The sequence below is a fragment of the Coregonus lavaretus genome (assembly GCF_964263955.1).
Source record: "Coregonus lavaretus genome assembly, chromosome: 24".
NCBI classification, from domain to species: domain Eukaryota; kingdom Metazoa; phylum Chordata; class Actinopteri; order Salmoniformes; family Salmonidae; genus Coregonus; species Coregonus lavaretus.
Genome location: NC_140011.1, coordinates 36040536 through 36053492, shown reverse-complemented (window position 1 = coordinate 36053492; position 12957 = coordinate 36040536). Strand labels below are relative to the sequence as shown.

At 44.4% G+C, this 12957-nt stretch overlaps 1 protein-coding gene and 1 pseudogene across 3 annotated transcripts; one reads left to right on the top strand and one right to left on the bottom strand.

Moving 5' to 3' along the window:
* Window positions 1–625: 625 nt before the first annotated feature.
* LOC311099667 (translation initiation factor IF-3, mitochondrial-like) lies at window positions 626–4303 on the top strand (annotated as a pseudogene). The gene is made up of 3 exons: window positions 626–1089; window positions 1441–1586; window positions 4093–4303. The product of its transcript is annotated as a translation initiation factor IF-3, mitochondrial-like (transcript).
* On the bottom strand, window positions 3836–11991 carry gtf3aa (general transcription factor IIIAa). Of its 2 annotated transcripts, none has more exons than XM_084140386.1 (9): window positions 11803–11991; window positions 11158–11258; window positions 10955–11060; window positions 10716–10807; window positions 10379–10452; window positions 10196–10279; window positions 9819–10048; window positions 4866–4916; window positions 3836–4670 (listed from the first exon to the last, which is right to left on the bottom strand). In XM_084140386.1, exons 1-9 carry the CDS (start codon window positions 11917–11919, stop codon window positions 4479–4481), a joined length of 1047 nt encoding a protein of 348 aa, XP_083996512.1. In that variant the 5' UTR covers window positions 11920–11991; the 3' UTR covers window positions 3836–4478. The 2 variants fall into 2 exon arrangements, with proteins under 2 accessions (XP_083996512.1, XP_083996513.1); XM_084140387.1 differs by having other exon boundaries at window positions 4866–4911; window positions 11803–11963.
* Between the last annotated feature and the right edge of the window lie 966 nt (window positions 11992–12957).

Genomic DNA, 12957 nt, shown 5'->3' with positions numbered 1-12957 from the left:
TAGATGTGGAATCACAAGGTTTGCTTAGAATACCATTTGATAACTATTAGTCTAGCCCATGATCAGGCTAATATAAACAACAGCTGTAGCCTAGCCTATAGTCGCCCAGTGCCAGTGGCCTATCCGTTATTAATTATAGCCCAAGTTTAGCTATCAACATAATAATAAGAAAGTGACTACTACGACGTCTAATAAAGAAAACTACAACATTAATAGAGATCATCATTCATTCTGCGACCATGTCATCATAATGCGCCAAGAACCGTTAAGGAGACAGGACCACATTTTCTTGCAGTATGGAAAAGAACGCCTGTCGTTGTAAGGCAATGCGAAAACGTATTTTAATGAATTTACAATATAAAAGCTACGTTTAAATTTCTTCCTGCGTTCTTCCTTATTTGTTCCAGTTTTTTATCTGGAAGCTGCTACTTCTCTCCCTGTCAAACGTTGTTAGCTAGCTGTTGCTAGCCATACTTCCATGTTTATCAACAAGGTGTGTTGTTGATGGACCTTCACATGCATTTTCTGGCTTGTAAACATATCTGCTAGACAAAAGCTACTTGCATCATTGCTAGACAGCTCCTTTTTTTGTGGGAATATGCCTAGTAACCTGATCATGTTTGTATACCACTCTGTGTTCTTCCCTGAATGTGGGCTCTCGGCCATGCAGCTAGAGGTCTCTGTGGTGGTACTCTCAGCTCCTGGAGAATAGCCTCTGGGTCTGGGCTCCTATAATACAATGGGAATGTGTAACTGCAACGTTGTCTTGGGGATGGTCTCCACTGTCCACCACAGTGGATGAAACAGGAGAGGGTCAGGTGCCTAACAAGAAGAATCAGGATCCCCGAGCCCGTGCCACCATTGGCAGTCTTGGCCGGAAGATCCACCAGCGCCACCTGCAGGTGATTAGGAGACTGGCGAGAACATGGTTACCATGCATCGAGCTGATGTCCTCAGACTGATGGACGAGAATGGCTTAAAACTGGTGCCTCAACGAAAACAAAGATCCACCCGTCTACCGTCTAATGACTGGCAAACAGATCCACGAGGAGCAGCTTAAACTGCGTGAGAAACAAAATGCCAAAACAGGTGTGTAATATTTAGCATAAATGTACAGTACATCTCTGCCTTGCACACTGGTTGTATCTGAATTCTCTAAAATGCATTCTCTCCTATCAGAGGGGTATACTGTACTACAAAATAGTTTCAATGAGTTAGCCAGCTATGTTCTGAAATAACAACAAAAAAATGAAATTGTGTTTTCGACTCAACAACCAAAAGAACATATCAGTTTAGCTTTCTTAATTAACCAAAAGAAATCCAGTTATTTCTGGTTGTTTATCAAAGTTAGCTGTCTAACTCATTGAACTGGCTTTGTAGGATACCCCTCTGATCGAAAAGGAAAAAAAAACTACTATCCATATGTCTGTCTCACCACAGGCCCTGTGCAGGTAAAAGAGGTCACTCTTTCCTCTGACATTGGTAACCATGATCTTCTAACCAAGCTGTGGCAGGTCCAGAACTGGCTGGATAAAAAGCACAGAATCACTCTGAGAACAGGATGTGTGGAACATGCACAACCACTGGTGAGATACAGTGGCTTGCGAAAGTATTCACCCCCCTTGGCATTTTTCCTATTTTGTTGCCTTACAACCTGGAATTAAAATAGATTTTTGGGGGGTTTGTATCATTTGATTTACACAACATGCCTACCACTGAAGATGCAAAATATTTTTTATTGTGAAACAAACAAGAAATAAGACAAAAAAACAGAACTTGAGCGTGCATAACTATTCACTCCCCCAAAGTCAATACTTTGTAGAGCCACCTTTTGCAGCAATTACAGCTGCAAGTCTCTTGGGGTATGTCTCTATAAGCTTGGCACATCTAGCCACTGGGATTTTTGCCCATTCTTCAAGGCAAAACTGCTCCAGCTCCTTCAAGTTGGATGGGTTCCGCTGGTGTACAGCAATCTTTAAGTCATACCACAGAATCTCAATTGGATTGAGGTCTGGGCTTTGACTAGGCCATTCCAAGACATTTAAATGTTTCCCCTTAAACCACTCAAGTGTTGCTTTAGCAGTATGCTTAGGGTCATTGTCCTGCTGGAAGGTGAACCTCTGTCCCAGTCTCAAATCTCTGGAAGACCGAAACAGGTTTCCCTCAAGAATGTCCCTGTATTTAGCGCCATCCATCATTCCTTCAATTCTGACCAGTTTCCCAGTCCCTGCAGATGAAAAACATCCCCACAGCATGATGCTGCCACCACCATGCATCACTGTGGGGATGGTGTTCTCGGGGTGATGAGAAGTGTTGAGTTTGCGCCATACAGAGCGTTTTCCTTGATGGCCAAAAAGCTCAATTTTAGTCTCATCTGATTAGAGTACCTTCTTCCATATGTTTGGGGAGTCTCCCACATGCCTTTTGGCGAACACCAAACGTGTTTGCTTATTTTTTTCTTTAAGCAATGGCTTTTTTCTGGCCACTCTTCCATAAAGCCCAGCTCTGTGGAGTGTACAGCTTAAAGTGGTCCTATGGACAGATACTCCAATCTCCGCTGTGGAGCTTTGCAGCTCCTTCAAGGTTATCTTTGGTCTCTTTGTTGCCTCTCTGATTAATGCCCTCCTTGCCTGGTCCGTTTTGGTGGGCGGCCCTCTCTTGGCAGGTTTGTTGTGGTGCCATATTCTTTCAATTTTTTAAATAATGGTTTTAATGGTGCTCCGTGGGATGTTCTAAGTTTCTGATATTTTTTTATAACCCAACCCTGATTTGTACTTCTCCACAACTTTGTCCCTGACCTGTTTGGAGAGCTCCTTGGTCTTCATGGTGCCGCTTGGTTGGTGGTGTTGCAGACTCTGGGGCCTTTCAGAACAGGTGTATATATACTGAGATCATGTGACACTTAAATAATGTCCACCTGTGTGCAATCTAACTAATTATGTGACTTCTGAAGGTAATTGGTTGCACCAGATCTTATTTAGGGGCTTCATAGCAAAGGGGTGAATAGATACTCAGTCTCCTGAGTGGCGCAGTGGTCTAAGGCACTGCATCGCAGTGCTAACTGTGCCACTAGAGATCCTGGTTCGAATCCAGGCTCTGTCGCAGCCGGCCGCGACCGGGAGACTCATGGGCGGCGCACAATTGGCCCAGCGTCGTCCAGGGTAGGGGAGGGAATGGCCGGTAGGGATGTAGCTCAGTTGATAGAGCATGGCGTTTGCAACGCCAGGGTTGTGGGTTCGATTCCCACGGGGGGCCAGTATAAAAAAAATATGTATTCACTAACTGTAAGTCGCTCTGGATAAGAGCGTCTGCTAAATGACTAAAATGTAAATATGCACGCACCACTTTTCTGTTATTCTTTAGAATTTTTTGAAACAAGTTATATTTTTCATTTCACTTCACCAATTTGGACTATTTTGTGTATGTCCATTACATGAAATCCAGATAAAAATCCATTTAAATTACAGGTTGCAATGCAACAACATAGGAAAAACACCAAGGGGGCTGAATACTTTTGCAAGGCACTGTATCTATCAGGGATTGGTTTACCTTTACCTGTCTGCTGCACATCACCTAAAACACTTTCCGTATACAGATGCTATTCACCATTCTGTAGTTTCAAAGACACTGTAGAGATGATTGTCTTGGGTATGCATAACGACTACTTCCATCTTCATCCCCCTAACAAGCTCATGGGACTGGAGAACAGATATCCATTAGTATTGCAACGAGTAAACCTCCCATTTCAGACCAAAATGTGTCAACCTGGACAAACCTGATACCTCTTGACTATTCTGTAGTTGAAACCAGCAAAATAGTAAAGACAGTTGGTTTTGAATTAAGTCTCTTTTTATTGCAAAAATATACATTCAAATCTTTATATGTACAAAAACTTTCCTTTGGCAGAACAAAGAGACTCATTAGCAACAAACTAGGCTCAGACATGCATTAAAAAAAATATACATCTTCTTGTGGACGGAAAAAAGAGTGTGCCCCATTGTCTGTACAAGGACTCCATGTTGACTTTCCTGAGATGTGCAAGTGCTCGATAAGTCAAATGTTAATGTTGTGCTTTTATGGTTTTGACGGCAGGACACAACCCTGGAGCAGATGGTGCAACAGAGAGGTGCTGACAGGATTTGTTTCCAAACCCAAAGTCATCCAAGATGGCAGAGCTGCCATGTGCATCCTGCGTCCACCTTTTGCGAAGGAAGTCAAAGAAATGAACAAAGCTGCCGCAGCACCATCCTCTGGACAGCCCAACATCACTCACTGCTCTCCCCACAGACCTGACAGCACTTAACTTAATAAATACAAATCAAACTGAACAGTTGTGTGTGTAAACTCATGAGATCAAGTACAAATGAAAAATCTACGCACAGTGAACTAAACTAGCGAAGGCTAGTAAAAGTAATTGGCACTGTAAAAGTAATACTGCCATATGGCTAAATCCAGTCAGGTGGTCATTGTTTGATTTCTTAACCCGAGTTGCAAAAGACTGTCTCTTGAAGAAGGGCAATAGGCTCTGATCCAACAGTGTTCGTTTGCTCTGACTGACCCTTTACAATGGATTCTGATTGCAAAGCTACATGGGGCTTTGCACAATGGTTATTCTTGGGCTTGTAACCACTCAGTCTGGAAACCAGGGATCGCTTGGAATGGGGTTTCTTCTGCAGACATGAAAAATGGATGGTTAGCTAATACAGGGCTGAAACGCTAACAGTTACAAATCAATAAACAGCAATAACATGCATTAAACATTTATAGGATGCGAGGAACAGCACAAAATGTACGGTTTAAGTACTGGCTACAAGAAGTGTGTGTTCAAATAAATGAATGTCAAGCATACATATGTATATTCTAACCTGTTTCTTCCGTTCTGGATCGTGGGCAACACTGTGGCGTTGTAAGCTTTGCTGCGAAAGACAGACAGTTTTCTATTACAGGGAACATAGGTCCACATATCCCGGCTATCTACCCCTTTGTCTACCGGACGGGAGTAGCCAGCTAACTAGCTACTTGCTATTAGCCACCGTTAGCGTTTTTTCACCATTGTCCGTGGCCTGCACTACCTACCAGCCAGCTCTAGCCTGGACTATTAATAGGCCAGTCTGCACAGCGCGTTATCGACCCAGAACCTATCGGAGTTTCTGTCGGAATCACTGGACCTTTAACACCGGATCATCGCAACTAGCTAGCTGCAACCAAATGGATGTTGTTGTTGGCTAATCAGCCTTGAGCTAGCCTCGAGTCAGGCACATCTCCCGGCTATCTACCTCTCTGTCAACCGGACGGGACCTCCTAGAGTCGACACGGAGCCCCGCCGATCCATCACGACTGGTCTGCCGACGTAATCGTCTGTGGTTTCAACAGGCTTCCCGTTGCGACGACCACGAAGATCCATCTGCTAGCCCCGGCCCGCTAGCACACGCAAACAACAGCCGTGCTTCCTGCTCGATGTGCTGTAGCACCAATTTGAACTGCTCTCGGACTCACATATTGCTGTTCACTGGACCTTATGATCACTCAGCTGCACAGCTGATGCCTGCTGGACTGTTCCTTTACACGGTACCCTGTCCTGTTAATCTGTTTAGCCTCAGCCCAAATTTTAATCGCCATTACCAGTTATTGTCTTAGCTCTCTCTAATAACACCTGTGATTGCTTTATGCCTCTCTCCCATGTCAATATGCCTTGCCTATTGCTGTTCCAGTTAGTTCTTATTATACAATTTCACTGTAGAACCCCAAGTCCCTCTCAAACTGCCTCAAATAGCTCCTTTGTTCCACCCCCCATACACGCCAAGACCGGCTCAATCGGTGCCTCCAGTGATGCTATCTCTTTCAGTGTTACCCAACGCTTAGGTTTACCTCCACTGTACTCATATCCTTCCATATCCTTGTCTGTACATAATGCCCTGAATCTATTCTACAACGCCCGGAAATCTGCCCCCTTTATTCTCTGTACCCAACGCACTAGAAGACCAGTTCTTAAAGCCTTTAGCCATATCCTTATTCTAGTCCTCCTGTTCCTCTGGTGATGTAGAGGCTAACCCAGGCCCTGCAGCCCCCAGTATCACTCCTACTCCCCAGGAGCTATCATTTGTTGACTTCTGTAACCGTAAAAGCCTTGGTTTTCTGCACGTTAACATCAGAAGCCTCCTTCCTAAGTTTGAGTTATTCACTGCGTTAGCACACTCCGCCAACCCTGATGTTCTAGCAGTGTCTGAATCCTGGCTTAGGAAGGCCACCAAAAATTCAGAAATGTCCATCCCCAACTACAACATTTTCAGTCTAGATAGAACTGCCAAAGGGGGTGGAGTTGCAATCTACTGTAGAGATAGCCTGCAGAGCTCTATCATACTATCCAGGTCTGTGCCCAAACAGTTTGAGCTCCTACTTCTAAAAATCCACCTTTCCAGATATAAGTCTCTCACTGTTGCCGCTTGCTACAGACCCCCCTCAGCCCCCAGCTGTGCCCTGGACACCATATGTGAATTGATTGCCCCCCATCTATCCTCAGAGTTCGTACTGCTTGGTGACCTAAACTGGGATATGCTTAACACCCCGGCCATCCTACAATCCAAACTAGATGCCCTCAATCTCACACAAATTATCAAGGAACCTACCAGGTACAACCCTAAATCCGTAAACATGGGCACCCTCATAGATATCATCCTGACTAACTTACCCTCTAAATACACCTCCGCTGTCTTCAACCAGGATCTCAGCGATCACTGCCTCATTGCCTGCGTCCGTAACGGGTCCGCGGTCAAACCCCTCATCACTGTCAAACGCTGCCTAAAACACTTTAGCGAGCAGGCCTTCCTAATTGACCTGGCCTAGGTATCGTGCCTGGATGGATATCGATCTCATTCGGTCAGTAGAGGATGCCTGGTTGTTCTTTAAAAGTGCTTTCCTCTCAATCTTAAATAAGCATGCCCCATTCAAAAAATTCAGAACTAAGAACAGATATAGCCCCTGGTTCTCCTCAGACTTGACTGCCCTTGACCAGCACAAAGCATCCTGTGGCGTACATTTTACATTACATTTTAGTCATTTAGCAGACGCTCTTATCCAGAGCGACTTACAGTTAGTGAATACATATTTTTTTTATACTGGCCCCCCGTGGGAATCGAACCCACAACCCTGGCGTTGCAAACGCCATGCTCTATCAACTGAGCTACATCCCTGCCGGCCATTCCCTCCCCTACCCTGGACGACGCTGGGCCAATTGTGTGCCGCCCATGAGTCTCCCGGTCGCGGCCGGCGGCGACAGAGCCTGGATTCGAACCAGGATCTCTAGTGGCACAGTTAGCACTGCGATGCAGTGCCTTAGACCACTGCGCCACTCAGGAGTACACTAATGCGTACTGCATTAGCATCGAATAGCCCCCGCGATATGCAACTTTTCAGGGAAGTTAGGAACCAATATACACAAGCAGTTAGGAAAGCAAAGGCTAGCTTATTCAAACAGAAATTTGCATCCTGTAGCACTAACTCCAAAAAGTTTTGGGACACTGTAAAGTCCCTGGAGAATAAGAGCACCTCCTCCCAGCTGCCCACTGCACTGAGGCTAGGAAACACTATCACCACCGATAAATCTACAATAATCGAGAATTTCAACAAGCATTTTGCTACAGCTGGCCATGCTTTCCACCTGGCTACCACTACCCCGGCCACCAGCTCTGCACCATCCGTTGCAACTTGCCCATGCCCCCCCCCCGCTTCTCCTTCACACAAATTCAGACAGCTGATGTTCTGAAAGAGCTGCAAAATCTGGACCCCTACAAATCATCTGGGCTAGACAATCTGGACCCTTTCTTTCTAAAAATAGCCGCCGAAGTTGTCGCAACCCCTATTACTAGCCTGTTCAACCTCTCTTTCGTAACGTCTGAGATCCCCAGAGATTGGAAAGCTGCCGCGGTCATCCCCCTCTTCAAAGGGGTGACACTCTAGATCCAAACTGTTACAGACCTATATCCATCCTGCCCTGCCTTTCTAAAGTTTTTGAAAGCCAAGTTAACAAACAGATCACCGACCATTTCAAATCACACCGTACCTTCTCCGCTATGCAATCCGGTTTCCGAGCTGGTCATGGGTGCACCTCAGCCACGCTCAAGGTTTTAAACGATATTGTAACCGCAATCGATAATAGACAGTACTGTGCAGCCGTCTTCATCGACCTGGCCAAGGCTTTCGACTCTGTCAACCACCGCATTCTTATTGGCAGACTAAATAGCCTTGTTTTCTCAAATGACTGCCTCACCTGGTTCACCAACTACTTCTCAGATAGAGTTCAATGTGTCAAATCGGAGGGCCTGTTGTCTGGACCTATTGCAGTCTCTATGGGGGTGCCACATGGTTCAATTCTTGGGCCGACTCTTTTCTCCGTGTAGATCAATGATGTCGCTCTTGCTGCTGGTGACTCTCAGATCCACCTCTACGCAGACGACACCATTTTGTATACATCTGGCCCTTCATTGGACACTGTGTTAACAAACCTCCAAACGAGCTTCAATGCCATACAACACCCCTTCCGTAGCCTCCAAATGCTCTTAAACACTAGTCAAACTAAATGCATGCTCTTCAATCGAACCCTGCTGGCACCCGCCCACCCGACTATAATCCCTACTCTCGACGGGTCTGACCTAGAGTATGTGGACAACTACAAATACCTAGGTGTCTGGTTAGACTGTAAACTCTCCTTCCAGACTCACATTAAGCATCTCCAATCCAAAGTTAAATCTAGAATCGGCTTCCTATTTCGCAACAAAGCCTCCTTCACTCATGCTGCCAAACATGCCCTCGTAAAACTGACTAACCTACCGATCCTTGACTTCGGCGATGTCATTTACAAAATAGCCTCCAACACTACTCAGAAAATTGGATGTAGTCTATCACAGTGCCATCCGTTTTGTCACCAAAGCCCCATATACTACCCACCACTGTGACCTGTACGCTCTTGTTGGCTGGTCCTCACTACATATTTGTCGCCAAACCCACTGGCTCCAGGCCATCTATAAATCACTGCTAGGCAAATCCCCGCTTTATCTTAGCTCATTGGTCACCATAGCAACACCCACCCGTAGTCTGCGCTCCAGCAGGTATATCTTACTGGTCATCCCCAAAGCCAACACCTCCTTTGGCCGCCATTCCTTCCAGTTCTCTGCTGCCAATGACTGGAACGAACTGCAAAAATCTCTGAAACTGGAGACTCATCTCCCTCACTAATTTTAAGCATCAGTTTGTCAGAGCACCTTACCGATCACTGCACCTGTACACAGCCCATCTGAAATTAGCCCACCCAACTACCTCATCCCCATATTGTTATTTATTTTGCTCATTTGCACCCCAATATCTATATTTGCAATTCATCTCTTTCACATCTATCATTCCAGTGTTAATACTAATTGTAATTATTTTGCACTATGGCCTATTTATTGCCTTACCTCCATAACTTGCTACATTTGCACACACTGTATATATATTTCCTGTTGTATTTTTGACTTTATGTTTTGTTTTACCCCATATGTAACTCTGTTGTTGTTTTTATCGCACTGCTTTGCTTTATCTTGGCCAGGTTGCAGTTGTAAATGAGAACTTGTTCTCAACTGGCTTACCTGGTTAAATAAAGGTGAAATAAAAATAAATTAATAAATAAACATATCCATGTTATCACTGACATTTTCACTGTAATGACAATTTGTGAGGACAACTCTCCCATACAAATATACCTTAACAGATACAGAAGCTGATTTTAACTAATTAGAGTGAGGTGAATCTTGTAGCAACACAAGACTCTGGTCAGGTATCCATACCTTCATGGCAAATGTCTTTCCACAGCCTTCATGGGGGCAGGTGTAAGGCCGTAGCTCCTCATGGAAAGAGCCGATGTGGCTTTGCAGGTTGAATGGCGTGGTGAAGGACCTCTGGCACCCCTCCCTGGGACAGATAAACACCTGGCGCTCCTCTGCGTGTACACGCTGGTGCTGCTTCAGGAACCAGGTGTCGCGAAACACCTTGCTACACTCATTACACTGAAAAAGTGCTGGAGGCACAAACAATCACCTTGCAGCGACCTTCATTGACCTCTAAGGAGATGTCATTTGTTGTAATTGTTCAGGTAAAAAAAATGTTTTTATACACATACTATTCTGAAAGCAATGTGTCAATCATAAGGTGTGAGACAGCATACCTCTGTGTAGGTCTCTCCTATGCTTAGTATACTCAGTCCATGTCTTTCCAATGAAAGAACAGCCATCTTCTTCACAGGGATAGCCTGAGAGAGAGAAAAACAACAAAATTTTAGCAGTTAGTCTCCTACAGGTCTGTGTCACTCCCAGACAAGCCAGCTGCAGGATCAGGAGATAAATCTTACCTCTGTGCACCTTCTCGTGAAGACGTAGTTTATTGGGGAAAGTGAATCGTTTCTCACAGCCCTCAAAGGTACATCTATAAAGCCAGTGAGCGAGAAAGACAAAGGCAGATATTAGTATAAAAAGCTTGCACTGATCACTAAGAAGTGTTCTTCTCGAGACTACAAAGCTAGGAGTGCCAGGCATGTACTGTCCTGGGTTACAATATCCTAGATATTCAGTTCACGGCTCAAATCTGTCATATTTTAAATTAATTTACATTCACTCCAGGACATCGGTTTTCAACCAACAACATGGAGTAATATACCATTAGCAAAACAAACAGCTTAATATACTCACTGAAAGGGAGGTAGTTTGGTGTGCTGCTGGCACTCATGTGACTTGAGCTGATTGTTCTTCCTGAACGCTTTCCCACATCCCTCAAAGCTACACTGTAAACATGGAAGAGTAAAACAATTATTGCAGCAATGCAAATTACACACCTGTTAGCCAAGCACTGCATTTCATAATACAGAGGCTGAGTTCAACCAGCAAACTGACTAAGACCAACTGAAAATGTAGTAATCAGATTAATTTACCACATATTCATACAGTTTCTCCTCATCATGGTTGTGTTTGCGATTAACATGCTTCTTCAAATTGTAATTTGCGGTGAAGGCCTCTGTGCATCCATCTACTGTACATCTGTCAACAAACAGAACAACACAATTGTAGCCAGAACTCTTCCTGTATTCAATTTGTCTGGAATGTCTGCACTAGCTGGCTAAATAACAAATACTACCTAAAGGGTCTCTCTCCACTGTGGCTCAGCTGGTGCCGAGCTAGGTGGTACTTGTCGCAGAATGACTTGTCACAGCCGTCATGTTCACACACAAATGGTTTCTGCAAACATAACACATAATTAATTGACGCATAATTGGTAGAGGAAAAAAATCGTTGGTGTGGTGGTGGCATTAAATGCACAACGTGGGATGTTCAATCGTCATTACAATGAATATCCATTGATTCTTGAAGAACAATGTCACATAGCTCGTTTTAGCCTGAACCAAGCCTAGTACAACCGTCTCATCTGAGCTAGAAAAAAAAACGTATTACTCTGGTGTTTGTTTTATATCGTCATTGGAGTCTGTATACACAACAATGTCATCTCAGAGACTATCAGTCCTTGCATCCACAGCACAGTCTAATAATTTGAGACTGGTTTAATTCCCCCAGCAGCTTTACCAAACCAAGTAGCGGGGCTGCAGTTGTGCTGAAGCACGAACTCAGGCTTTAACTTCCTGGCACTACATCAAAATATATTTTGGCAGCTGAATCGCCTAGCCACAGACCAAATACAGGGACTACAAAATTAACTTGCAGGTGTCCATGGCATGTCTCAAAATATTGCTAGCTAGCGATTAGCTTACCAGTAAACTGTACTCACCAGCCCCGTGTGCTTGCAAATATGAGCATCTAGTTTCCATGCTTTGTTGTACGATGCATGACAGTCAGGGAATGAACATATAAAACTTTTGCGCGGTACTTGCTGACTTAATTCCATTATAATCTGAAAAAGCGAGGATTACAGTGTGTTGTTGACCTACACACGTGTGGAGTTGACAGGAAGAAGACCTTTCGCCGCTACCATGTTGGCTCTAAAAAGAGGTGGGTTGTAATAATAAGAAAACAAAATACCATTCCAGTCACCAATCGCGTCAGTAAAATTTATATTTTTGTTAATAAATTGTAATACTACGTCGAAATGGACACGTTGTTTCTGTGTTTGTCGACACATTTGGGTATTTTTCTTTCGACGTTTAAAATAGGCTGACCCAGCAAAAACATAGCCCGTGTATGCTATTGCACTCGTTTTGCCAGACGGATTGCCCCGTTTCTGACCCCGGCATTCTCGGCGCCTGTGGAGACGGGAATCCTATGCGGAGTGAGCCGCTCAATATTGACAGCAAGTTAAAAAACAAAATGCTTTGTTGAGACAAACATTTATGTTGTTTCTCAAAAAAGTTATATTGTTATACTAAGCAGTATAGAGACCAATGATGTAAACAAATGTTATTTTTTTGTGTACATAATTGGTCTAAGTAGTAAGTAGACTAGACACCCCCAGTGAGCACCCTCTGACACCGACGTCCATGGACGTTGAAAATACGTTCAGTCCGTCCAGCCTGGCCTTGATTTCAACGTCCACAGATGTCGTTTTCCGGTCCGGACTGGCCTTGATTTAACGTCCACAGACGCCTGGATCCGACTTGAATTGGCCCAAATATAGATGTCTATGGTTGGTTCAGATTTGGTCGAAGTTTGGACAGCACAGTGCAGTAGAGCACAGCAGAGGACAGTCAGGACCGGCATTATGGGTGGGCCTTAGGGGGCCTGGCCCTCCCTACCATACATCCTTGCCCATCCAAATAAAATATTTAAATATTGATAATTTATTAGACCGAGATGCGCGCCGACAGAAATACGCATCAATCTCAGATAAAACATCAGAGCGAGAGAAAAAGCACCCCTCTGTCTCATTATGTGTAGCCCATGTATCTGATACTGTCTGGCCAAAAATAATATTACATTTTAGCAGACA